Here is a 27,578-nt window from a genome sequence, read left to right on the forward strand (position 1 = left end):
ACAAACCCTATTTTGACTATGATGGTTGGAGCTGATGGGAGTTGTAATCCATAACATCTGACAGGCATGAAGTTGAGAAAGGCTAAGACTGGAAGAGTATTTGCAACACTCGGGGAAACTAGAGATCAGTCAGTTGCTTTTTGTCTTGCTAATGGAATTTAAAGTTTACTTCCTGGACTAAATCTCCCAGTATCCACATTGCCAGCAGGAGGAAGAGCCCACCTGCATGAATATGCTTCCATACCATTTGAACTGAGGACAACCACCACATCTTGACCAAATGCTGGTCTATGACCAACAACATAATCCCCCCCCCCCTTTTCTTTCTCCTGTATGATTTTTAACCTTTGCCTGATGAAGCTTTGAAAGTTTGCAACATGCATGATGTGTATTTTGGTTGGCCCGATAGAGGTATCACTGTTTTGTGGATGTTGGTTGATACTGTACTTTGCTAGATAGATAGATAGATAGATAGATAGATAGATAGATAGATAGATAGCGAAATGAATACAAGTAGTTCCAGTGAGAAGTTTCAGTTCCCAGTGGTTTCAACAAGTGCATTAACACTACTTACAAATATGAGACGAGTCCCCCAAATAAACTAAAAGTCCACCAAGGCTGGCTTGGCACAACAGTAATAATGCAGTTTGACACCACTTTCACTGTCACGGTTCAGTGCTATGAAATCCTGGGTACTGTAGTTTGTTGTAGCACCAGAGCTCTCTGACAGAGAAGACTAAATGTCTACAAAGCCCAGAATTCCATAGCACTGAGCCATGGCAGATAAAGTGTTGTCAAACTAGATTATTTCTGCAGTGTGGCTGCATCCCTAGTCCAGTTCCGTACCAGCATCCTGATACTGACATATGTAGGCATGTGTTCTGTTACACCAGTGAAGTGTTTGTACTGAAGATTTCACAATGGCTATATCTAGCTTACAGTAGAAGTTGCGGTCTACATGTAGCAATGCACATGACTCTCACAATGGGCCTCTGCCCACTCCATGCAATTGTGTAACAGGGTGGCAACATTCAGCAGTGAGTCTCATATGTTGTGCTACAGTGCTATCCAGCATAGGGCTTGTGCAATGCATGTAGAGCATAACTCTGATGTCAGTTATTTACACTATGACGCAGTAATGTAGGTTCACCCCAATTTAGAAAGCCCACAGGCTGGACACAATGCTACCACAACATGGCATTCCCAAACAGTGATATCACTAGGGTTGGTGTCACTCCCCCAGTGACCGCCTCCCATTTCACACCATACAGAATCCTTAGTAATGCTCTTTGGCACTAATGTTACTCGTAAATTGCAATTCTCATATACCACTGAATGTAATGCTAATAGTTGTGACACAAGCAACCAGCAAAATTAAAATTATACTTTCAAATTACAATATCACATGCACAACCTAAATATATTTAAATGTGTATAGTGAAGCTTTTGTTAAAATGTGATGTTTTTAAATAAATTTTTAAAATTCATTTTTAATTTTAAAATTTTGAAATTTGTATTTTAAAAATTCTGGGGTGCTCCTTACTCCTCCCACTGAGCTTCATCGCACTCCCACCATCTCTAAAGCATTTTAAAGGAAAGCAGACGAATGCCACAGACCAATTCTGCCAAAAGGCAGGTGCTTGAGGAGAAGTGGTGTCACCCTCTTTAGGGTGTCACCTGGTGTGGTCCGCACACCCCTAGTGACGCCACTGTTCCCAAACCTTTTCAAATAAATCTTTCATTTCTTTAAGACGCAGTAAAATTTAATAACAAATAGAACTGCTGAAACAACTCCACTTTATTAAGAACACATTTCATCAATGAAAAATATATTAAATGCACCACAATGACATTGTTTAGTCATAAATGAGCATTTGAAGTAATTATAGGGGGAAGCAATTTAAGGTTTTTGAAAAAATTACATTAAGATTGCTGATTTGAAAACATAATGGAGATGGAAGTTATTCTCTAGAATATTTTACTGTGTGGTTAAAACTGACAGGTGGATAATGCTGCTCTCCAAATGGCATAAGGACTGCAACTCTCAACATTCCTCATGACTAGCTATCCCAACTAAGAATGCTGGGACTTGCAGTCCAATAATGTATAAACACCACCTTTTTTAAAATGGTAGATCAGGATCATGTTAACTCAATGATGCCTGCCTGCTGTAGTCCACAGGTTGACTACAGTCATGTTTAGATTGAATCCACTGAAGTTAGTCGTGCCTAAATTAGGTCCTACTGATCCAGCATGGCTAGGACTGCTGCCACATTGTAGAAATAAAGCAGGTTGACATCACTTCAACTGCCATGGTCAATGCTATGGAATTCTGGGATTTGTAGCTTTGTGAGATATTTAGTCATCCCTATTGGAGAGCTCTGGTGCTCCACCAAAACTACAAACCCCGGTATTCAATAGCATTGAGCCATGGAAGTTAAAGTGGTGTCACAAACTAACTTCTCCTGTGGATTTCAGTGGATCCAGTCTAAGAATAATTATTTCTGCAATGTGGCAGCAGCCTAAGCCTAGATTTAACCTGACATCTGCACAGAGGCTTACATGTGTAAAATGCATTGTGTACAGCCCCAATCTGAATAAATACCTTGAAATTTTGTAGCATACTGATCACCTGGATAGATCTATACTTATCACCTGGATGAACTGGACTCTAATGTTTATAGGCCCTGGTACATAAATAAGATCAACATACAAACATCAGCAAAAACAAAACCAAGATTTGCTTTTGCAAAGGGAGGCATGAAACCTTGACTTCAGGTATAAATCCATTAACCTGATGCTGCTGAAACATCATCAGGCAATAGCTCTGGGAATAACTGTCAAATCATCCATTAGGTCTATAAGAGAATGGCTTCCCGACAAGTCATTTAAAAGAAGGCACATTCAGATATAAACATAGGAAATACAAACTGCTGGGAAATGCATTATGACAACAGAGTTGAAAATTAAAACTTTCCTCATTATCTAGGAATATAATATAGGCCTGGTACAGTCCATGTGGCTTCTCTTATGAAAGGAAACTCTTTATTTCCACCAACTGAAATACTGCCTTGGAAAAGCCCACCTAGCTCCTGACCAGATGGTTGTCATGAATATAGTCAATAATTGCCAGAATATATGGTGACCCATTGTCCCCAACTCCACCGAGCTAAGACTTGCTGGAGTGACCTTGGTCCTTTGAGGTTTCTGATTTTGGAGCCTTCAGCATGCTCAGCTTCTTTGGCATTTTTGTGCTGGCCTTCATCACTACTTCATGCTCAATTTTCTTACGGATTCCAACCTCCAGATTCTGGGGAAAGATAGAAAGAGAGTGAGCATGTGCTTGGGTTTATTTAGAGGACAAATGACAAATGAGCAGGAAATCACTGGAGATATCCCAGTTTTCAAATGTGCCACTCAGGCTGGCATGGAAAGATATTTATGAATTTCCTGGAAGAGCAGGTGTAGTATTTTACCTTATTTGTTCAAGGCATGAACTGGAAGCATGCTGCTGGGAATGGAACTCCCACCAGACCTATCAGGTATAGCCAATGAGGAGGAAAGCTGAGAGCTGCAGCCCAGCAATGCCTTCAAGGACAAAAGCATGTTGTGTGTGGAGTATCACAGAATCACAGAGACTACAAGGACCATCCAGTCCAACACCCCTGCCATGCAGGAACTCTTAATCAAAGCATTCTCAACAGATGACCATCCAGTCTCAATTTAAAAACCTCCAAAGAGGGAGACTAACCACACTCTGAAGGAGTGTGTTCCACTGTCGAACAGCTCTTACTGTCATGTCAGGAAGTTCCTCCTAATGTTCAGGTGGAATCTCCTTTCCTGTGGTTTGGATCCATTGCTTCGTGTCCTATTCTCTGAAGCAGCAGAAAGCAAGCTTGTGCCATCCTCAGTATGAAATGCCTTCAAATATTTAAACAGGGCTTTCATATCACCTCTTAACCATCTCTTCTCCAGGCTAAACATACCCAGCTCCCTGTAGGGCATGGCTACAATAATTGGCTAGGCTATCCCTGTCCAGAGTCCCTTTCATGCTATTATTATTAAATTGATGTGTGTTTTAACTGATGTTTGTTTGTTAATTGTTGTTGTCCCTGCTTCAATCCACAGGGAGAGACAGGCTAATAATAATAATAATAATAATAATAATAATAATAATAATAATAATACACTGATACCTCCACATTCTCTGGGGTCAACATCTGCTATACACTGACCACAGAATTGCACTGGAGGAGTTACAAATGCCTAGTGGAGTGTTCTCTGTAGAAATTTCTAGGTCCTTCAGTGCGGCTTTTGGTGGAAGTTGACCATAGAGTTGCACTGGAGGACCTAAAGATTCCTATCGAGAACATATTAATAAAATCCGTGAATAATCAAACCCGCAAAAGTCAAAGCCGCAAATGTGGAGGGACGAGTGTAATAATAACTTAATTGCCATGGTTGCATCCTGCGATATTCTGGGATTTGCAGTTTGGGGATGGACACTAGATCATCACTCTGGCTGAGAATTCTAAAGGCCCTTATCCAAACTGCAAATCCCAGGATTTAAAAAGAGAGAAACATGGCAGTTAAAGTGGAACAATGGTGCTATAACTGCATCCTTTGAAAGGGCTTCAAGAGAGTATTCTGCCAGCACACTAATCTTGTTGTTGTGGCTGTGTGCCTTCAAGTCATTTCTGACTTATGGCATCCTAAGGTGAACCTATCACAAGGTTTTCTGGGGCTGAGCGTGTGTGACTTGCCCAAGCACACCCATTGGGTTTCCACTGCCAAGATGGGAATCAAACCTTGATCTCCAGAGTCATATTCTAACACTCAAACCACTACACCACAATGGTTCTTATACTGACCTTACATTGGACCAAAAAATGTCTGTGCCACTGAAAGCCCTGGGTGACTGATACACATGCCAATTGATGTATGTTCAAAAAGTGCAAGCCTTAGCTGCTATGAAAAGGCATCTCTGTGGAATCACTTTTCTCAAGTCTGCCACTTTATCATGGAGAAAGACCTACCTTCTTCAGTTTCTGCTGCTGGATCACACGGGCCTTCTTGGGAGCAATAATGCGGCCTGTGACAAGAACCCAGAGAAAGCAGATCAAATATCGTTATACTGGCCAAAAAATGTTATAGTAGGCCCTCTGGGATTTGGTTCCCCTCACGGATACCAAAATCCATGGATGCTCAAGTCCCATTAAATACAATGATTTAGTGAAATGATATCCCGTATATAAAATAGCAAAATCAAGAAATGCTTTTTGGAGTTTATATTTGCCTTGAATATTTTGAAGCCATGGATGGTTGAATCTGTGGATACAGAGGGCCAATTGTATATTGGTCACACAGGCGAATAAAATAGAATTCATCTACCATGTCTACTATTTATCCAGAAAGAGGCAAACATTTCAAGCCAGGTTACCAAACAGAGTTCAATTTCTTAAAATTTTTTTGAAGAGTTTCCACTGTGATCGGACTCAGGTGCTGTTTCAGGGGAGACAAAAAGGTCATGGTCACACTACTCCATTACATCGCTCTTGTGATTCCTCTTTAAGTGCCAAGGCTCCATCCCACAGAATCCTGGGACTTGTAGTTTGGTCTGAGGCACTAGATTTTTAAAGGCCCCCCTCCCTCAACTGCAAATCCCAGGATTACATAGGATGCTGTTGTGGCAGTTAAAGTAGAATCATTCTGCTACAGGATGACAGAGAACCATGTAGAATTGCACTGGATACATCTGGATTCATGCGTGCGCGCATCCCCCCCAATAATTTAACTATCAATGAACTATCAATGAAGAGATGCCTTCGACTTCATATCAATAAACTGTTGTATAAGAAAATAAATTGTTTCTGTCTCAGAAACCTATGTTGTTGTTGTTAAGTGCTGTTACTGTCTACCCCAACTCATATCGACCCTACGGATGAGACATCTCCAAGTCCTGCTGTCCTTCATTGCTTTGCTTAGGTCCTATTAATTCATAACCCAAGACCTCTCTGGTTGAGTCTATCCATCTGGCATGTGGCCTTCCCCTCTTTCTACTACCTTCTACCTTTCCTAGCATTATTTTCTTTTCCAATAAGTTGTGCCTTCTCATAATGTGGCCAAAGTACGATAGCCTCAGTTTGATCATCTTGGCTTCCAGGGAGAGTTCTGACTTGATCTGTTCAAGTATCCATTTGTTTGTCTTCTTGGCCATCTACGGTATCCTCAGCACTCTTCTCCAACACCACATTTCAAATGAGTTGATTTTCTTTCTCTCTCCTTTTTTCACTATCCAGCTCTCACATCTGGGGAATACAATGGTTTGGACGATTCTAACTTTGCTATTCAATGCTGTGTCTTTACTGTTTAGTATCTTGTTTAGTTCCTTCATGGCTGCCTTTCCTATTCCTTAACCTCGGTTTCATCATCTTCATTCTGCCTCAATCTATTCTAGGATCCATTTGTTTGTCTTCTTGGCCGTCCACAGTATCCTCAGCACTCTTTTCCAGCACTGCATCTCAAATGAGTTGATTTTTCTTCTTATCCACTTTCTTTGCATGCAGTGATGGGGAATAAAATGGATAAGTGCTCAGTTGTATATTTTCGCACTTTAGGATCTTATCCAGTTCTTTTAAAACCTGCCTGTATAGAATTATTTGTTGCATTAACACTACACATTTTCTCCAAGGACCTCAGGAGTTCTACATGACTCTCTCTGCAGAACTATTCTCACAAAAACAACCCTGTAAGGTGGATCAAGCCAAAAATCAGCCTGATCCAAGGTCACCCAGCATGTTTCAGGACCGACTAGAGATTTGAACCCAATTGTTCCCAGTCTAGTCCAGTTACATCTTACTTGTCTTCCAATGAATGAGGCGACCTCACTACGCTGCAATCTTTCATTGTTGCGTGCCTTCAAGTCCTTTCCAACTTACAGCGACCTTAAGGAAATGAAGCTATCATGGGGTTTTCTTGGCAAGACTGATTCAGAGGAGGCTTATCGTTGCCTTCCCCCGAGGCTGAGAGAGTGTGACTCACACAGTGGGTTTCATGGCTGAGCTGGGATTCGAACCCTGGTCTAGAGCGTTGTAGTCCAGCACTCAAATTATTATGCCATGCTGGCTCTCGTTTCTGACTTATCCTGGGGTTTTCTTGGCAAGATTTGTTCTGAGTCTGTTTGTGCCACTGCCTTCCCCTGAGGAGGCTGAGAGAGCGTGACTCACCCGAGGTCACCCAGTGGATTTGCATGGCTGAGTGGGGATTTGAACCCTGGTCTCCAGAGTTACAGTTAGGGTGACCAGAGGTCCTCCTTTTCCAGGCCATGTCCTTCGTTTCAACCTTCTGTCCAGGAGGAATTCCAAAATGTCCACCATTTTGAGAATGACCAAGAAGCCCATTGAGTAGCACCATAATTTCTGTTCCCTTTGGAGAACTACATCTACTTGGCAGGCTGTCTTTGCTGCAAACAGAGGGACAGGATGGATCTTTCTAGATTGTAAGCCTGAGGGCAGGGAAAAGTCCAATTAAAAAGATTGTATGTACAGCGCTGTGTAAATTTACAGTGTGTTATAAATAAAGGTTAATAATAATAATAATAATAATAATAATAAATTTTTCATCAGAGCAGCAGCAGACAAGACTCGCTCTCAGAGCCCCAAGTTCATTTGTATCTATGACATATGTTTATGCGCTGGGATTCGAACCCTAGTCTCCAGAGTCACCATCCAACATTCAAACCACTACGCCAGGCTGGCTCATAGGGTTTTCTTAGCAAGGTTTGTTCAGGGGAGGGCATGGAGAGATCTTGTAGCACCTTTGAGACTCAATGAAAGAAAGGCATTGGCGGCAGGAACTTTCCTAGACTTTGTGCATTTGGCAGAGTGGAAAACCAGGTACAGACATACTGTGTGTGTATATGTGCGTGTGTATGTACGTGTGTGTGTATACACATATATATGAATGACATTGGTATGTGAGGATGTCAATTCAAATTACAAATTAATTCAAATGTTCAGAGGAGGCTTGTGCCCTGGCTTTCTCCTGAGGAGGCTGACATGTCCAGTGGGTCTCACTTTCATGGCTGAACTGGGATTCGAACCCAGGTCTTCAAAATCAATACTAGATTCAAACCTGTTAACCAGGCTGCCTCTCTCTTGGGACATCATTCCCATCCCAAAGCCTCCCCCCTGGAGCCCAAATCGGGGATGCCTCTATTTTGGCTCCTGCACTTCCAGCCCTCCTTGCCTTCCTTACCTCCCTTCCGAGGAGCAGCAGCACTACTAGCCGCCTTGGCCTTGGCCTTCTTCCCCGCAGAGCCTGGCTTGCGCGCCTGGAACTTCTGCTTCCCCTGCGCCATGATGGCTGCTGCAGAAAGGAAAGAAGGAAGGAAGGAAGGAGCAGGAAGGGGAGGAAGAAGAAGGAGCACACAAGGCCCAGGAATGGGCGCCTCTGGTGGCTGAGCCATTCAGTTGCACAGGCAGCATATCATATCATATAATGATATTCTGTAGTATACTGTAATCATTAATAATAATAATAATAATAATAATAATAATAATAATTTTTATTTTTACCCCGCCTTTCCATAGAGATGATCAAGGCGGCATACAAAGGATTAAAACATTACAATACAAGATAAAAACAATTACAATATAAAAGTTAAAAACATTGCTACAAGAAGTGGGAACAGGAATCAATATAAAACACAGATAACAAGGGCAGGAAATGGAGAAAACGATCGAATTTATAATGGTCCGTGGTCAGTAGGGAAACAGGGGCAGAGAAAAGAATGAAATAACTAAGGTGGGAAGGCCAACCGAAATAAATGTGTTTTTAAGTTTTTCTTAAAAGAATCTAACGATGCAGCGGAGCGGAGCTCTACGGGGAGCGTATTCCAAAAAGAAGGGGCGACGATGGCAAAAGCCCTCTGTGAGGTCCTCACAAAATGTGACCTAGGGACCTTCAACAGATTTGTCCCAGACGTTCTGAGTGTGCGGGGCGGATTATATGGGGAGAGGCAGTCCTCCAAGTACCCTGGGCCCAAGCCATTTAGGGCTTTGTAGGTCAAAACCAAAACCTTGTATTGAGCTCGGAAGCAAATAGGCAGCCAGTGAAGATCTTTTAAGATGGGTGTTATATGGTCTGACCTGGAACTACCAGCGACCAGTCTAGCTGCCATATTCTGCACCATTTGCAGCTTCCGGGTTTGGTACAAGGGTTGCCCCATGTAGAGCGCATTGCAGAAATCTAATCGAGAGGTTACCAAAGCATGTACAACAGATTCAAGGTCCTTATGGTCCAGGTAGGGGTGCAACTGGCGTATCAGCCGAAGCTGATAACAAGCACTCCTGACCGTCGCATCCACCTGAGAAGTCAGCTGGAGCGACGAATCAAGGAGCACTCCCAAGCTGCGCACCGAGTCCTTCAGGGGGAGCGTGACCCCATTCAGGACCGGGTGACAGATCTCACCACCCGAGACCGGGGAGCCTATCACCAGTACTTCCGTTTTCCCTGGATTCACACTGAGTTTGTTCTCCCACATCCAGCCCATTACCGACGCCAAGCAGGCATCTAGAGGAGAGATGCCATCCTTAGTTACTGCATCAGTCGTAGAGATCCTCTTGCAGCCCCTTTGAGACTCACTCAAAGGAAGAAGGGGCAGCATCAGCTTTCCCCTAGGCTTCAGTCTACTTCCTCAGATACTATAACATAGTATGCTCAGCATCTTCCATAACCTTTAGTGAGCTGTGGCAAATGTCCATGAAAATGTAAGGTCTTACCACTGACTGAATAGCAAAGAAGCCTCAGCTTTCCTTTGGCCTGTAACAAAATGTGAAAAATCAAAACTAGTTCTGAGTAGCCATTGTTTGGAGAGGAGGAGAAGGGGACCCCTGTAAATGTTGTTGTGTGTCTTCAAGTGATTTCTGACTTATGGTGATCCCAAGGCCAACCTATCCTGGGGTTTTCCTGGCACGATTTATTCAGGGGAGGTTTGCCATGGCCATCCCCTGAGGCAGAGGGCATGCGACTTGCCCAAGGCTACCCAGTGGGTTTCATGGCCAAGTGGAGAATCGAACCCTGGTCTCCAGAGTCATAGTCCAACACTCAAACCATTATGCCACACTGGGCAATGCAAGTTGAGGTGCATAACCATCCCTCCTCAAATTATTATTTAAATTTCCCAACCGTTTCTAACAGTAGTTGCCAGAATATATCAAAGAATTCTTCTGAATAGTGAAGCCGAAGGCTTTCATGGCCAGCATCCATAGAAAAACCCACAAAAAACTTCTATATAGTGCTTGGATTCTTCTATATATAGTCACTTTGACTCCAGAACTGCAATGGTCCTTTATCCCTTTCAGACTACAGAATTTTATTGCTATTGTTCCACTCCAGCTGTCATGGCTGCATCATCCCATGGAGTCCTGGGATTTGTAGTCTGGGCAAGCACTAGAGCTTTCTGAGAACTCTAAACATTCCTCTCTAAACTGTGACTTCCAGGATGCCATAGGATGTTACCAGCTTTCATCGGCTGCATCCACACTGCAAAAATAATCCAGGTTGACACCATTTTAACTCTCATGGCTCAATGTTATGCAATTCTGGAATTTGTAGTTTTGTGAGATATTCAATCTTCTCTATCGGAATCTGGTGCCACAACAAACTACAGTTCCCAGGATTCCATATCACTGAGCCATGGCAGTTGAAGTGGTGTCCACCTGGATTATTTCTGCAGTGGAGATGCAGACTTGGTCTTATCTGATGTTTTAAGATTGTTATCTGTCAGAGTAGAAAGCTGATATCTTTCTATATCAGTTCAGCAAGTGGCCACATCTTTTGTACATTACATATTTGGGAAGGGTTGAATTTTTCAAACTGAATTAACCTGAATGAATAGTGAACAAACCATGTATCCATAAGACTGAAGCTTTCCAGCAGTATCCCAAACCTTTCAGCTGGTTTTGCTCAAGCCAGGTCCTATTGTTGCTAACCTTGAACAGTGTTACCAGCACTGCCGAAGTAATCTGGTTTGACACCATTTTAACAGCCATGGCTCAGTACTATGGAATTCTGGGGAGTGCAGTTTGTTGTGGCACCATAGGTTGAGGGTGACGTGAATTTGATGCCAATAAAATATGCCATTTTATATAAGGGTCACCATTTTACTACACCATTTTGTATAATGGGACTAGAACAACCACTGATTTTGGCATCCACAGGGTATCCTGGTACCAAAACCCAATAGATACCAAGGGCCCACTGTATATTCCTTTTGGCTCACTCTTTAAACAGCTTCCATCTTACTGCAGTCCTGTTGCATTAGTTGGACATCTTAATTCCACAATGTACTTAGTTTAAAGTTGTCAGTGATGCCAGAGGACAGGGACTTCACTAGGAAGGTGTAGGGAGTGAGGACTGCACCAGGTGCCACCCTGAAGAGAGTGGCGCCAATGCTCCCTAAACATTTGCCTTTTGGCAGAAATGGGCTTTGGCATTTGCCTGTGTCCATTTAAATGCTGAAGAGATGGTGTGCATGGTGTGAGGCACAGTGGGAGGAGAAAGGACTGGGTTTTTTATTATTTTTAATTTTTAAATTAAAATTATTAATTAAAAATTTTACATTTTTTAATATTTTAAATTTTTCTTTAAAAACATCCCAACTTACCAAAATTTCACTTCAGCCACAGGAAACTATGTACCCATACATGTAAATACATTTAGGCTGTGCATATGCTATTATAATTTACTCATATAATTTTAATTTTGCTAGTTGTTTGTGTCACAACTATGACCATTTTGTTCTTGTTAACTGCCCTCGAGTCAATCTCAACCCATAGTGACCCTACGGATGAGACATCTCCAAAATCCCGTTTTCCATTGCCCTACTTAGGTCTTGTAAATTCATACCCATGTCCTCCTTAATTGAGGCCACCCATTTGGCATGTGGCCTTCCTCTCTTCCTACTTCCCTCCACCTTTCCCAGCATTATTGTCTTTCCCAATGAGTCCTTCCTTCTCATGATGGGTCCAAAGTACAACATCCTCAGTTTGGTCATCATGGCTTCTAGGGAGATTTCTGGCTTGATCTGCTGTAGGACCCATTCATTTGTCCTCTTGGCTGTCCATGGGATCCTCAGCATTCCTCTCCAGCACCACATCTCAAATGAACTGATTTTCTTCCTATCATCTTTCTTAACTGTCCCGCTCTCACATCCATACATAGTAATAGGGAATACAATGGCTATTTACATTCAGCGATATAAAGGAATTACAATTTATGAGTAACATTAGTGCAGAAAACATTACTAAGTATGGGATGGGATGGGAGGAAGTCAATGAGGGTGTATAAAGGCAAACAAAAACTTATGGCACCCAGGATAACTTTTAAATACAATGAAAATTAAATCATTAAAATAAACTTAAAGATGCATTTTTAGTTTGTTCATAGACGTTTTTCTTTATGCATTGTTTTAAATGTTTTTTATTGATTGTGTTGTGTATCACTTCAGGGGCCCTTGTGGGCCGAGACGTGATACGTAAATGCCCTAAATAATAAATAAGCCAGGAAAGTCCATAGGACTGCAACTAAAAATCTAATGGATTTTATGGCGAAAGGTAAGTTAGATATACTGGATATTTTCCAGCAGCCGCAGGCAAAGCCTTGTAGTTTTCTAAGCCGATGTACTGTGCACATGCTCACAGGCCTATTTCAGATATTAGAAAGGGTAGTATTGCAATCCAATACACACACTTATTAGGAAGCAGGTTCGTCTGAAACTAACAGGTAGCTAAGTGTAATTTCTGACAGAAAAGTAGGAGTTCATTAATTTTATACTAAGTTCATACATTTTATATTTAGTAAATGGAAATTTGTGTGTGTGTGTGTGTGTTTAAAAATACATGCACACGTTTACACTGAGAAACTTGCCCATCTTCCATTTATACAGAGTGCATGGCAGGGTGTGTGATAATAATATTAATAATAATACTGTTTATTTCTAGCCCGCTTTTCCAAAGATCAAATGATGCTGTAGCCCTGGAAAAAGCTTGGAATATTTTCTGGGGCTATTCAATTTTCTGCCTTCACTCTCTACAGAAGTGGATCTTTGAGGATTAGAAAGAAACTGGAAATGATATGAAGCCACACAACCGTAAAAACATAAACTCGCAGGTCTACTTTTTTAGAGAGCGCAGACTTTAACCCCAGAAATTTCTGAGAATAGCCCCTGAAAAAGGCCAATTGATGATAAGTCCAAAATGCGTTAGGCTTTTTAAGACATAAACAATTTTGGCCATCGTATAGCAGGTGGGACTTTGCCACCTTTCATTCTCCCACTGTGAATATGTGCTTTCCAGGCCTCATTCCCACTACCTTTTAAATCAGATTGTGAATCGGTTTGAACCAGTTCAAACGACCCTGGTATCCGAATTGCTGAAGTGATTCCGAGAGAGGGGCCATGCACCAGACCCATTTAACCTGCATCTTTTTGACACTGGTTTTTTCCACTTCTTTTTCAATATATTGATTCTATGCAAGTGTGAACCACATGCGGATCAGAATTGATTCAAATTCCCTCTTCAGCTGGCTGGAACCAAATCATTTTGAATCGATTCATTTGTTAATAGGAAGCACAAGTGGATTATTTTGGAGGAAAAAATGTGATTGGGGCAAATGTAGTGTGAACCACGCTCTGCTGTTGAATCGATCCATTAATTCGGATCACACACCGATTTATCGTAAGTGGTAATGGGGCCCCAGGTTTTTATTTTTTGTTTGTTCTGGTATTGTATAGAAACCACGACCAGTTAACATTGACAGAAATGTTTGTTGTCCCACACTTTCCCTCTTTCAAATGTTCTTGCATGGTAACAAATTGAATTTCATCCTGCATTCCTGTTAAGCATCATGTTTTCAAGTTGGAAAGTGTTTGTGCCATGCAACAACAAACTCAGAGCCATCGAAAAACAACAACACTGACTTGGAATGGAAACTGGAATTTCCCACAAAGCATGTCCCACATCTTTGTACTATGCAACAAGAATATGCAGTACTATTTTCCAGTTCTGTGGCACCTTTGGATGAGTATTTTTGAATACATACAAAGGAACACAGAGAGAATAAAGCTTTAAAACAAATAAACAAGCTAAAGAGTTATTCTCAAACTGGGACAGGAGTGGATTGAAATTGTAGGACAAAAGACTATTCTGTTGTAGGTAAAAATAGAAGGAGCAGAGGTTCAACAGCAAAGTTGCCAAAATTATTATTAACCACAACAGCTCCCAATACCAAGGGATGTATTGAGCCTTTTCCTTTGCTCTGATTTCAGAAGGAATTCTAAAATCTAGCTGCTTCTATTTCTGAGACTAAACACAGTCAGTATCCACAGATACACATACCAGAGAACTGTAGCAGGAGTGTTTGTAATATGCAATGATCCTTGATTTCATAGTTTTTTTTTAATTTTCTCTGCAAGTGTATAGATGGAGGATCTCTCTGGGTAGCTAATATTTATGTGTGTGGAATAGCTGGGTTCTGTTCAGAACAAACTAAGCAGGTGTGTGGGAATAGTGCTTTTGTTTATTGGAAGGGTTCACATTTAAATAATCAAGAACTGAGTTAAATACACCCCAAGAAAAGGCAGAAGAATGCAACTCCCAAGGGTCACACAAACACATTTTCAGTCTCTCTCTGACACTCACTCACACACTCTCACTGCTTCTCTCTATGCAGGCATTGAACTGTTACAGTACAGTCTCTCATTTGTTCCAGTCATATTTCTGTTCATAGTTCAGCTTCAGGATCAGATGCAGAGTCTGAATAATCTGCAACTAAGGAAGCAGCCAAATTGGATGTGGGGCTTCCTTCAGCCTTTTGGGGACCAACCTCAGGCCCCAGAAGTAAGTCAAGGGGCACTCCATCTGCATGACTGTCCTGGTCCTGTCTGCAAACTTGGGCTATGATGCCTGAAGTATCACTCTCCTCCTCCATGGAAGACCGTTCCTTGTCTCTGGATTTCCGACGCACAACACCCAGGCTGTTCATAGCTACTGGTGACTTGCCAGCTGCAGATTTCCCAGGGAATGCCAGTCTTTTAATGGTGTCATTAGCTTTGGTGTTTGAGGCCTGGCCAGGTGAGAACCATGGGCGGTCAGCAATCTCACTGCGCTTTTGCTTCTGTTTGTCTTCATAGGCTGGAAGAAGAGAGAGGAATGAGTTATCATAACTGAAGACAGAAATGTGTGCCATTTATTTTATTAGTTGCATTTATATTCGAATTTTCCTCCAGTGTCCAATGCTATATTTTTCAGTGGAAAACTTGCGATCTCCCCCCCCCCCCCCCCCGCATTTACCCACAGTTTCCCAGCTTCTTGTATTACAATCAATCATATAACTAGATGGGCTAAATAATAATAATAAAAAAAATTATTTCTATACCGCTGTTCCAAAGATCACAGCGGTCAGCAAGGATAAAAACAGATAAAAACATCACATCACAACCCCCTACCCCAACAATATCACAAAACTAGCAATAAAAACATTTATGAACAACAACAACAATACAAGTGGCTGTGAATGGATATAGGATATAAATATAGAATATGAAGTTCTGGTGATTCTTTAAGCAAGCAAACTTTGACAAGTCCAAATGGCCAGAAGAAAAGAATAACAAAATGCACTGCTAGCCTTGTTTGGATATTTCAAAATCTCTTGCTTTTCTGTCAGTCACAAATGCAAGCAGTCAAGACAAAATGTGACAATTTTGCTCTTGTCTATTAATTCACATCCATCCTTCAGTGAAATAAAAAGCTCAACCGACTGTACTGAATTAGAAATTTCTCAGTTTGAAATGGAACTGATAAGTAGTACAGAGTGAGTGAGTGAAGCTGAATGTACTACAGTTACAGCTCTGCAAAAGAAAAGTAAATCTTTAATGCATCTCTTTAGGTATGTATCCTTAAAAAAATATTGTCCTTTTACATGTGGCCATTTTTGTTAAATATAAGGGAACTATATGTTAGTCACTTTACATTATTACAAATATTCCAATAAAATAAATTTCCACATAAAGCTTGGGATCTGTTCGGATATAACATTTAAACCAAATGTGCTAAATCAAACAACATTATTTGGAGTGCTGGGAATTTTTCTACTTTTCTCAAAAAATCCACATCAGTATTCCCAGATCGCAGTCCAACACCCTAAACACATTGCCACACTTACTCTTCCAGTGTATACACTGCCCGTGTGCAAGAACTTTTATACCAGGTCATACTGCATGATTATTATTTGTTATTTGACGTTTTTAATTTGTTGCCTGTTTTATTGAACCCTTTCCTGTATTGTTATGTATTATTTATATGTATTATGCTATTATTTCTTAAATTGTACGCCATGGGCAGGTTTACATTTATCTATTTTATTGTTTGTATGTACAGCGCTGTGCAAATCTACAGCACTATATAAATAAAGCACAATTATTATTATTATTATTATTATTATTATTATTATTATTATTTAACCATCTAGTCAAGCACTGTCTACTCTAACTAACAGTGGTTTTCCAGCATCTCTGTAGCAGTGAAAACCACCTTTCCCATAACCGTCTATTGACTCAACTAGGAAGGCTGAGGAACCTTCTGTGTAAAGCATGTGGTCAGCCACTGACTTATAGATAGCTGCACCTCTGCTTGCTTGGCAATATTATAAGAGTAGGCAAAGACCATTTCTTCAGAAAGGCAGACTTCTATTAACCAGAGGCCCTTTCACACTACATAATTATAGCACTATGATTCCACTTTAACTCCTTCCTATGGAGTCCTGCGGCTTGAAGTTTGGTCAGAGGCACCAGGGCAGCTCACTGGCTGAGAATTCTGAGTTTCCATCCCTAAACAAAATCCATAAGATAAAGCCATGGGAGTTAAAATGGAATCACAGTGCTGTAATTATCATTATATTCTCCGACTGGAGAATCCCTGTATCTTTGCATCTCCACCCTCTACTCCCATGAAAACTACCACAACAGTTATGTCTCCACATACAGCCAAGGCTCTGATATTTGAACAGCGCTGCCAGATGTCGATCCTCATCAGACTCTCGTACGAGAGGGATGCTCAGATTCGCTTTTTTCTGCAAGGCTAGATCCTTCTTCTCTTCTTCTTGCAGGACCTTCTTCTCTTCCTATAGCAAAGGAAAGACAGGAAAAGAGTTAAAAATCAAAATCTAGAAGTCCACATTAGCACTAACTAAAGCTGTGGGAGACTGAGGTGGGGCAAAGCAAAAAAGTCAGTAAGAAAGGGCCAAAGCAATATTATTAGAAATCTTAATATCTATTAAAAATAAATTCCTGCATATTGCATAATGCGAAAGACTAAGAGAAGTATGCTGGCATGGAAGACACTAAGGATGCATCCACACTGCAGAAATAATGCAGTTTGACACAGTTTTAACTGCCACAGCTCCATCCTATGGAACTCTGGGATTTTTAGTTTGTTGTGGCACAAAAGCTTGACAAAACTACAAATCCCAGAATTCCATAGGATGGAGACATGACAAATAAAGTAGTGTCAAACGGTATTAATTCTGCAGTATGGAAGCACCTTAAAACATTTTAAGGGTTAGTGACTTTCATGGACATCTTCAAAAATAATTTACAGTGCAAAGCTAGGCATATCTAGTTGGAAATATGCCCCACTGAGCACAATGGAGCTTCCTCCCCAGTAAGGGGATAACTGCAGTCTTAAGACCTACAGATTCATTAATCCATAGTGAGACAATGCTCCGAGAGATATTGTGCCAGCAAAGTAACCACTGTTTTGCTGTTTACAATTTTAAGATAGGAGAAATGGAGAAGGATAATAAAAGAAGAAAAATAAAGCCAAGAAGGAGCAAAAGAAGACACCTATATAGAAAAAAAAATCCAAATAAGGCTATATTACAGGATGAAAGAGTTAAAAGTGGATCTGGGTATGCAAAATGTGACTAAATTAAATGAACTTTAATTTGTTAATTATAATCTTCAATAGCTTTTTTGTTTCTGGTACATAATTGTAGTAGGAAATGAAAAAAGAAAATGTTAAAAAGGATGGTAACTTTTCATTTTAAATATCTCAAAGAAATACCTATGTATTTTTATTTAAATTTAATCATTTATAGTTGAAGTTTAGTTAAGTGCACCTTATTAAATGCTTTGACTGTCCAATTTTTATTTTTTAAAAAAGGCTTATTAATAGGAATGCAGTTGTACTTCTATGCTGCAGTTCTTCATCTAGGCCTGTGAATCAATTTGTTCTAGAGCTGTGAAGAGAAATTATCCTTCTCTATCTTCTTCCATCTGCTTACCCTGAATTTCTGGCGAAGGAGGCTGTTGAGGGCAAAGTCGTCTTTCCAAGCACTCTGGGCCTCCTGGATGTTCTGCAGGGTGGGGAGGGCTCGCTGGAGTTTGCTCTGATCCTTGGAGCCATGCTCCAGCCGATACATGGCATCCGTCTCCAGCTTCTGCTTCTCCTCGTGAGCTAAGAGCAGATACAGGCATGAGGCCAGACCAAGCCAAGTCATATGAACTCTCAAGGGCCCCAACAGCAGGATGGGCACTCCTCCCCAGGCTCACCTGTGGCCATTATCTGCTCATTGGCTTCCCCATCCCAACGCTCTTCCTTGCGCCGGGCACCACTGACGATGACATAGTCACAGTTGGCAGGGTCTGTCTGCATTTCAATGTGGTTGGGACAAAGATGACACTTCATACGGAACCTGCAAAGTGAGGACGCAACACTGTAGGAAACAATGGAGGAAAGCTACCTGCTGTTGAGGCTATGAATGTAATGGATTTGTAAAGACACCCACCCTCCTACCATTTCAGAGGTTCTCAGCCTTTAGTCCTCCAGATGTTCTGGATTTCAGCTTCCAGAAGCTGCAACCAAAATTGCCAATGGTGAATGATTATAGGAGTTGAGGTCCAAAGCATCTGGAATGCCAAAGATTGAGAATCACTCTATCAAGGACTGTGGTGAACTGCTGTATCTTCCACAGTAGATCAAGATGTCCCACGGGGTGGTTCATGCTCTGTGCTGCAGGCCATACTCCACATTGAGCAATGGTTGAGGGATGAAACGTCACCCCAAATGCCCATGCTTTAGCTCACAGATCTGGACTTGCACACCACTATCAAACTCATGCAGAGTTACATATGTTTGCCTGATCACAGGATTAGTCTAACACTGAATACATGAGCAAAAATTACATATAGTCTGGCTAGTTGCCTTCTCCTCTTGCCAGAGCCCCATGCCTCCAACAATGTCCCCAGTGCCCAATTAAGCCACCACAAGAGCATCCGTAAAGACAACAAGGCCCCACCACTTTCACAATACAAACCTGTAAATGGGAGTTGTGTAATAATTGCCAACCTTCTTCTTCTCCGCATTGTAGCGAACACCTGTGGCAAAGGGAGGAGGGAGTGAATGGAGGATTAATGTAATCTACAACAGCTTTCCTGATTACACTCCTCGCCCTGGAATCCTGCTATCAGCCATGATTAGATTTTACATATTTTAAATATAAAACAAAGCCCCAAATCCACAAAGGAGCGATGCCTTTATTGGCCAGCCAAAATGCACAAATCACAGGATGTAAAGAAGAAGACTGGCATCTTCATTAGGCAAAAGATGATTTTAAAAATCATACAGGTGGAAGAAAAGTGACTGGGACTGTACTGCAACAATGGCTCAATGCTATGGAATTCTGGGAATAGCAGTTTGTTGTGGAACCAGAGCTCTGCTGGTGATACCAGAGCTTCAAAACAAACTACCATTTCCAGAATTTCATAGCATTGAGCTGTGGCAGTTAAAGTGGTGTCAAACCAGATTAATTCTGCAGTACAGATGCAGATGCAGCCTGTGTTGGAATCCGTCTGCCTGCATTGAGATCCCTCCAACTGAACTACAGCAGAGACAACGTTTATATAAAATGTAGGCCTATAAGTCCAACATTGTCATTCTTCTTCTTCCTGTATGATTTTTAAACATATTTCACCGGATGAAGAAGCCAGTAGAGCTTCAAAAAGCTTGCATTTTGTGTTTTGTGCAATTTGGCTGGCCAATAAAGCTATTACTCCATTGTGGATTGTGGATTTTGCTTTATTTTGTAGTATGGCCAGCACGGCTATCCCAAAAAGATTTTAAAAAATATGTAAACTCCACTTTTCAGCCTACTTTACCAAAATTGCTAGATTGGCAACACAGCAGAGGGAAAACTAAAGAAAAAAGGAGGGACATATGATTTTTGGATGGAGGTCAAACAGGTACCATTCCTTTTTTGCCTGGTTTGACTTTAGGTTCCCTCTCTCTCGCTCTCTTTCTCTGTCACACACACACCATCTCTGAATCCTGCTAAATTCTTCTCACTGGTTACTTTGAAAGCTTGTCTGGAGGCTGTACCTCACACTTACCCATGCCAATGTGGTTCTGGCAGCCATCACACCAGATGTTATAGGGCATCTCAAACCTTTAAAAGAAAAAAGAGCCGAGGGAAGTTTACTGCAGGCCATAGAAACATCCAATGGCTACAGCTACTTGGAAAGTAAGCCCTGGGAATAACAGAGAAGAAAGGTGGCCTTTTCCAATACTCCCTTATTCCAATGCTAAGACAACCATGAGTTAAGACATCCTTGCCCTAATCACCAAGGAGTCCATCAGTCTCTCTTTTACGTATCAAGCACATAAAGGATTATATGTAGGTGTCCTTACCTGATGATGAGGATGCCCTGGGAGAGTTTCCGTGCTCTTTCCCGCAATGGATGGCTGTTGCGGTACTTATTAAGGGAGCCATGCTGCAAAAAGAAAGGGATGTTAGATTCATATACATTTGGGGGAGGAGGAGTACAACCCATAAATCTTTACTTTTGCAGCCCCCAAAGCCCCCCAAACACCCCAGTTATTAAAAGATATAATTTTAAATGCCACCTTTGGATAATTTGCATCTCAAATTTATACCAAAATTGGAGCACTGCAAAGCTGTAGCGGCAGCAAAAGAGCCAGCTTTTTGCAGGCTCAAAAAGGAGCAGCTTTCTGCCACTTTTTATTGCATAGGCAAATAGTTGGATTGGGGCTGCAGCATGTGGTTGCCATAGTGCCATGGCGCACGGTTGCACTGCTGCCCCAATCTGACATTTTGGGGTGGTCTGTTTCGCCCCTAAGACTCTTAAGCCTGTTCCAAGCAGCCAGGAGTTATATCACATATAAAATTAGCCTCTCCCCTAGTTTCACTCACTGTAGACCCTTTCACACTAAACAATTATAGCACTATATTCCATTTCAACTGCCATGGCCACATCCTTTGGAATCCAGAGTTTTGCTGTTTGATCAGAAGCACCCGAGGAGGAGCTCACTGGCTGAGAATTCTTAATGCCATTTCCTCAATGCCTTAGAATGTTGCCATAGTAGTTCAAGTGGGATCACAGCACTGTAACTGTATAGTGCGGAAGGCCCTGACATTTCATTCACTATGCATACAAGCCCTTCTTCCATGGTATGGGTACATTGCAAAGGGAGAGGATGAACAAAAGAAAAGGCCTATAAACTCATCATACAAGCAAGAGCCAACTTTTATTCATGCACTTCCCATATTTGCAGTTAAATGGCTTTGATACAACATGAATAGAAAAACAGAGTTGTTTTATAGGGGTGGAGATTTCTATCGCAGACTGCTCACCACCACACCATTGAAATGGAAACATTTATATGAGAAAGGAGATGCTTTAAGATCACCAAGGAAATAGGTAGTAGGCACACAATCAGTTACTGTGGGATAAAAACTGAAGTTGTATCAGCATTGGATTTCTCAGAAACTGAACTAGAGGCTGGAAGAAGAGAAAGTCATCTGAGCCAGGCAAGAGGGAAGACTTAACACATCCCCCTTTCAACTCCTGAATGAGTGCGCCAATGGGCAGAGAGTTATTTCCAGAAACAGATGTAATGCCTGCGCCCTAAAGGGACATAGGGTGACGACCTCTGAATTCCTTAGGAAGAGGATATGGCTCAAATGTCCTAGGATATTTTTCTCTGTGTATGTCTGGATTGGCGACCTCAAGATAGCAAGTCGGAATCTAGGTCACATCAGGGTAATATATACAAGGGATGGGGAACTCTTGCCCCTGTGGACATTATTAAAACATTTATATCCTGGCCTGTATCACAATATCACATACATGTCAGTCTATAACTCTGCAAAGCCTTCATCCATGCTGGGTGAGGTTTGTGGTAGTTGTAGGCTAAAAAATTCTAGAGGTGCCAAAGTTTCCAACCCATAGTGTAAACAAATATGAAAAAGGAAAAACGTACTTTTCTAGACCTGTTTTTAGTTCAACCCAAGAAACCCCTGTCTCACAATTAGGAAAATGTCCTGTGCAGAATAAAATAAATGTATATAGCACACCACTGGAAGTCTAAGGTGCCTGGATTCTCTCTTACCTTGGCAGGATCAAAATCAGGTGGATAATACTTATTGACTCCTTTTCTTTCCCCCTGTAAGTCAACAAAGACAATGTTAGAATTCTGTTCTCTCATCTTAGCTCAAGCAATTCAAAATGCACAGACAGGCTACAATCATAAGCAGGATTTTAGATTGGGAGAGCAAGAGAGGTTATGGGGGGGAAAACCCTATTGGTTATGCTGGCTGGAGGATTCTGGAAATTGTAGTGCAAACAAGGAACCTGTACAAGTTTTAGCTAAATTATTCCAGGTGGCAAATCTACATCCCATTTCTTGTTCAAGCAGTTACATTCTTCAAGGAATAGATGCATATCAAAACTACCCCCGTGCTAGTTTTTACTTGATAACATCACTAGCATCTTGAAAATGAGGGGTCAAGTCAAGCAAATTAGTGTGTGCACATGTAAAAACAGTCAGTACCTATGTGGGAACAAGGGGACTTGTACACATGGCTATTGTTAGTTGCACAAGCGAAGCAGCATACAAAAGGTGCCACATTACATGGAACCTCACGTTCATACAAACTATGATTGGATTCACATTGCAGAAATAATTCAATTTGACAGCACTTTAACTGCCTTGGCTCAATGCTGTGGAATTCTAGGAATTGTAGTTTTGTGACACATTTAGCCTTCTCTGTCAGAGGGCTCTGGTGCCACAACAAACTACAGTTCCCAGGATTCCATAACATTTACCCATGGCAGATAAAGCACTGTCAACCTGGATTATTTCTGCAGTGCGGATGCAACCTATATTCCCATAAAAGCAGCATTTTCTACCAAATATGAAGCAGTTCTTCAAGGGCACTAACTGCATGTAGACTTCTGTTTCCTCAGCATGAAAGTCAATGTTAGGAAGAAGGACCACAGGCTTCAAGTGATCACTGAGGCTTAAGGAGCAGTTCAGATGGGATCAGAGGCCTCAAAGATCACACAAGGCTACTATTGTGTTTGTAGTCAGGTCACACTTACACTGATGCTACTTGCATGAACCAACAGTTCCAGGAGAGGCCAGACACATATCACTGAAAAGCACACAATCATCCTATGTACTCACCATGGTGATGGAGGTCTAGGCAGTCAGCTGAAACAAGCAGCCTAAAAGAGGAATAGGAGAAAGTTATTTCAGTCATTCCCTGGAGAAAGGAGAACAAACATTTTTGGTGTTCAAACCAGTAACCTGCCAGTCTCAGCATCAGAATCTGCTTTTGATGCCAGAATGCTTACACAGACTATGCAATCACAATATACCTCTGAACAGGTGTGCCTTCCCCTCACTGCTCCTCAACATCTAGCCCACAAAAATGTAGCTAAGGCTAAACAGTCTCTTAGAAGTAAACTATTGATCTAGACATTTAGCTACAAAACTAACTTTTAGAGGAAGTGAAAAGTGTGAGAGACAGGAAGAGGTTCCCAGAGACTCATGCATCACACCAAGACCCAGAAGCAGGTGGAAGCCCCCTCCATCCATCCCAACTGCCACTGCCCTGGCCTTGGAAGGAGAGAAGAGGCAGGCAGTGCTCCACTATGCCTAGACCCCGAGGCAGATGGGCCCCCCCTCCTTCCATCGCAACTGTCACTTCCCTGGCCTTGGAAGGAGAGAAGAAACAGCAGGCAGTGCTCCACCATGCCTAGACCCAGAAGCAAATGGAAGGCTTTCCATCCATCCAAACTGCCACTGCCCTGACAGCGAGAAGAAGAGGCAGACAGAGCTCCACCACACTTAGGCCCAGGAACAGCTGGAAGGCCCTCCAGCCATCCCAACTCCAATCATCTTGGCCTCTGAGGGAGAGAAGCAAGCAGAATTCCACTATGTCTTGGTCCAGAAGTAAATGGAAGGCCCTTTCTCCATTCCAACTGCCACCTTCCTGACCTCTCAGGGAAAGAAGAAGAGGCAGGCACAGCTCCATCATGCTTACACCCAGAAGCAGATAAAAGGCACTCCCTGCATCCCAACTGTCCTAGCCTTGGAAGGAGAAAAGAAGAAGGAGGCAGAGCTCCACCATGCCTAGACTCAGAAGCAGATGGAAGGTCCTCCATCCATATCAACTGCCAATGCTCTGGCTTCAAAAGGAGGGGGAAAGAGGCAGTCTCTGCTGGATTTAACCTCTCGCTCACAATGCTATCCTCTTTGCTTTTGTGTCATGTCCTAATTAGATTGTAACCCTGAGTACTGTTCTTTTACTTGTAAAGTGCCATGAACAATGATGGTGCTATATAGATAAATTATAATAATGATAATGATAATAACAATAAAAAAATTATACGTTGACATTTCATTCCCAGTAGTGGCTAGCAAGAAGACACTTAAGAAGCAGGATGTGACAGTGACAGGCTGATCCTGTTATTTGTCTCCAGTGTTTAGAAAATAGGTGGGAAGCCATCAAAGGGCCACACACCTTCTTCTTCTCCCAATACACGCACATGCAAACAAATGCACACTATGTTGCACCCAATCCTTTTTCAAAACTGGAAAATTGTGTCCAGTCCTGAAAATAATGCTGTCCTCCCAGATTGGAGAAAGAGCAGAATATAAACATAATATAAAGATGAGAGGCAGCATGGTATAGTGCCTTGAGCATTGGACTGCGACTGTGGAAAGCAAAGTTTGAATCCCTGCTCAGCCATAAAAACCCACTGGGTGACCTTGGACAAGTCACACTCTCTCAGCCTCAGAGGAAGGCAAAGGCAAACCACCTCGGAACAAATCTTGCCAAGAAAACCCCACAATAGGTTCACGCGCAGGTTGCCGTAAGTCAAAAAAGATGTGGCTGCAGCAGTAGCTTCTGGAGAAATGAGTAGCTAATTTTAACCTTTTTTGCAACAGGAAGGGCCAGTGGCCACACAGGGAGTGGGCCACACAATCCTTACCTCAGATTTAGATGCAAACCATTACAGAAGTTCCAAAAAGTGTCTTCTTGTCCATGACACTCTGCCATCAAGGCCTGTAGCAGCTGATGGTTTCCATGTCAGTGAGGTGGTAAATCCATTTGGTATTTTAGTCTAAACTTTGAACTGCCTATCCTCAAAATAGGTTCAATACAGCTCCTTCAAATTGCTCAGAACCTCCTTCCTTGGAAGTCTTTAAACAGAAGCTGGATGACCATCTGTCGATGGCAGAATGGGGTTGGACTGGATGGGCCTTACAGTCTCTTCCAATTCTACGATTCTGATTCTATGAAACCTGGCACAGATTTACCATTCCACTGACAAAGGAAACACCTACTGCTGCTGATCAAAACCCATCATTCCAATGGCGCACTTGCAACATCACTGTGGCACCGCAGAAAGAACCTGGAAATACCGGGTTCTTTTTGCTCCGCAGGGATGGCGCACTGTTCCTGCAGAGCAAAAACGGGTGCCAGCAAGCCACCTTTTCTCAGCGGTCTGTCCTGCACCTCAGAATCATAGAACCATACAGTTGGAAGATACCCCCAACTGCCATCCAGTCCACCCCCTGCCATGCAGGAACTCACAATTAAAGCACCCTGACAGATGGCCATCCAGCCACTATTTAAAAACCTCCAAAGAAGGAGACTCCACCACACTCCAAGATAATATATTCCACTGCGGAACAGCTTACTATCAGGATGTCTTAATGTTGAGGTGGAATCTCTTTTCCTGTATCTAAATCCATTGCTCTGTGTCTCTGGAGCAGCAGAAAACAAGCTTTCTCCTTACTATGACATCCCTTCTGATATTTAAACAGGTCTATCGTGTCACCTCATAACCTTCTCTTCTCCAGGCTAAACATCCCCAGCTCCATAAGTGGCATATGACATGGCTTCCAAACCTCCTCTGGACACACTCCAGCTTGTCAACATCCTATCTTGGTTTTTATTCCACCTTTCCCAACCTAATATCACTGGCCTTGCTGGTTTGTAATTCTAGACATTGTACTTTATACTTTGTATGCATAATGAGAAAGAAAGGCTCACTGCAAAAAGCAAAAATGATAGGAGAGATGGGGGGAAGTAGGAAGAGAGGAAGGCTGCATGCCAGATGGATGGACTTTCTTAAGGAGGTCACAGATATGAATTTACAGGAACCAAGCAGAACAGTGGAGGACAGGGGGTCTTGGAGATGTCCCATCCACACGGATGTTAACAACAACAAGGTGAACCTATCATCATAGGGTTTTCTTGGCAAGCTTCCTATGCGCTTCCAAGTCATTTCTGACTTATGGCAACCCTAAGGCGAACCTATTATGGGGCTTTCTTGGCAAGATTTGTTCAGAGGGGGTTTGCCATTGCCATCCTCTGAGGCTGAGAGACTGTGACTTCTTGCTCAAGGTCACCCACTGTGTTTCATGCATGGCTGAGCCAGGATTCAAACCCTGGTCTCCACAGTGAAGTGCTTAATCCATTGGGCCACACTGGATCATGACAAGCTGGAACCCCTTCTTCAGGCAGAGGAGCCCTCTCCAGGGTGCACCTTGGCAACCCTGTCTTGGTTGGGGGCTATTATTAGAGAAGGAGATTTCCCTCCTCCCTCCCTTATATCTCTGTGTTGCTCCAAAGACAGCCAGGGACCAGGGAAAGCTTTGGAGGTGGAGGTGGGTGGCTGGGGAAGCCATCAAGGAAGGAGCAGGACTGGCTGGGAAAGAGACTCACCTGAAGCAGGGAAGAGCAGGAGGATCCCCCCAAAACAGGACTTGAACTCAGCACCCTCCTCCTCTGCAATTCTGGGCTCTGCTCCGCCTCTTCCTCTGGACTGGAGCATCATCATCAGCCTGCGCCAGAGGAGGAGGAGGAGAGGCAAACCAGATCCTGCTTCCTCTGGAAGGAGGAGCTCCCCTTCCTCTCCAAATCTTGCAAAAAAGGAAGGAAGGAAGGAATATATAATCTTGAAAGAAAGAAGGAGAGTGAGAAGAATAATATAAAATCTTGCAAAGAAGGAAGGAGAGTAAGAAGAAGAAATAATAACAATAATATTGCAAAGAAAGAAGGAAGGAGAGTAAGAAATAATAATAATAATAATAATAATAATAATAATAATCTTGCAAAGAAGGAAGGAGAGTAAGAAGAAGAAATAATAATAATAAAATATCTTCCAAAGAAAGAAGGGAGCGTAAGAAGAAGTGTTCCCAGGC

The 27,578-nt window shown here is 42.1% G+C and overlaps 2 protein-coding genes across 4 annotated transcripts; both read right to left on the reverse strand.

Annotated features, from left to right (window-relative positions):
* Positions 1 to 1,780: 1,780 nt before the first annotated feature.
* On the reverse strand, positions 1,781 to 8,377 carry CUNH19orf53 (chromosome unknown C19orf53 homolog). Its single transcript, XM_089486990.1, has 3 exons — positions 8,257 to 8,377; positions 5,037 to 5,092; positions 1,781 to 3,310 (listed from the first exon to the last, which is right to left on the reverse strand). Exons 1-3 carry the CDS (start codon positions 8,357 to 8,359, stop codon positions 3,170 to 3,172), a joined length of 300 nt encoding a protein of 99 aa, XP_089343116.1. The 5' UTR covers positions 8,360 to 8,377; the 3' UTR covers positions 1,781 to 3,169.
* Positions 8,378 to 14,424: 6,047 nt separating this feature from the next.
* On the reverse strand, positions 14,425 to 27,187 carry YJU2B (YJU2 splicing factor homolog B). Of its 3 annotated transcripts, none has more exons than XM_089509900.1 (10): positions 27,100 to 27,187; positions 23,544 to 23,584; positions 22,467 to 22,520; positions 20,745 to 20,827; positions 20,447 to 20,502; positions 19,375 to 19,435; positions 18,611 to 18,753; positions 18,343 to 18,515; positions 17,043 to 17,181; positions 14,425 to 15,194 (listed from the first exon to the last, which is right to left on the reverse strand). In XM_089509900.1, the coding sequence occupies exons 2-10, from the start codon at positions 23,544 to 23,546 to the stop codon at positions 14,785 to 14,787; spliced, it is 1,122 nt and encodes a 373-aa protein (XP_089366026.1). In that variant the 5' UTR covers positions 23,547 to 23,584; positions 27,100 to 27,187; the 3' UTR covers positions 14,425 to 14,784. The 3 variants fall into 3 exon arrangements, with proteins under 3 accessions (XP_089366026.1, XP_089366047.1, XP_089366037.1); XM_089509921.1 differs by lacking the exon at positions 27,100 to 27,187 and adding an exon at positions 24,406 to 24,428; XM_089509911.1 differs by lacking the exon at positions 27,100 to 27,187 and adding an exon at positions 23,859 to 24,040.
* Between the last annotated feature and the right edge of the window lie 391 nt (positions 27,188 to 27,578).

Source organism: Sceloporus occidentalis, unplaced genomic scaffold (assembly GCF_023333645.1).
Source record: "Sceloporus occidentalis isolate IW3139 unplaced genomic scaffold, rSceOcc1.0.p SCAF_1, whole genome shotgun sequence".
NCBI classification, from domain to species: domain Eukaryota; kingdom Metazoa; phylum Chordata; class Lepidosauria; order Squamata; family Phrynosomatidae; genus Sceloporus; species Sceloporus occidentalis.

Excerpts from the sequence above, each read along its gene's own strand:
- CUNH19orf53 (XM_089486990.1), bottom strand. The coding sequence starts at position 8,359 with ATGGCGCAGGGGAAGCAGAAGTTCCAGGCGCGCAAGCCAGGCTCTGCG. Across the intron at positions 5,093-8,256 it reads TGCTGCTCCTCGGAAGGGAG|GCCGCATTATTGCTCCCAAG; the intron begins GTAAGGAAGGCA and ends TTCTTGTCACAG. Across the intron at positions 3,311-5,036 it reads AGCAGCAGAAACTGAAGAAG|AATCTGGAGGTTGGAATCCG; the intron begins GTAGGTCTTTCT and ends ATCTTTCCCCAG.
- YJU2B (XM_089509900.1), bottom strand. Across the intron at positions 18,754-19,374 it reads TACACAACTCCCATTTACAG|GTTCCGTATGAAGTGTCATC; the intron begins GTTTGTATTGTG and ends CTCACTTTGCAG. Across the intron at positions 18,516-18,610 it reads TGAGCAGATAATGGCCACAG|CTCACGAGGAGAAGCAGAAG; the intron begins GTGAGCCTGGGG and ends ATCTGCTCTTAG.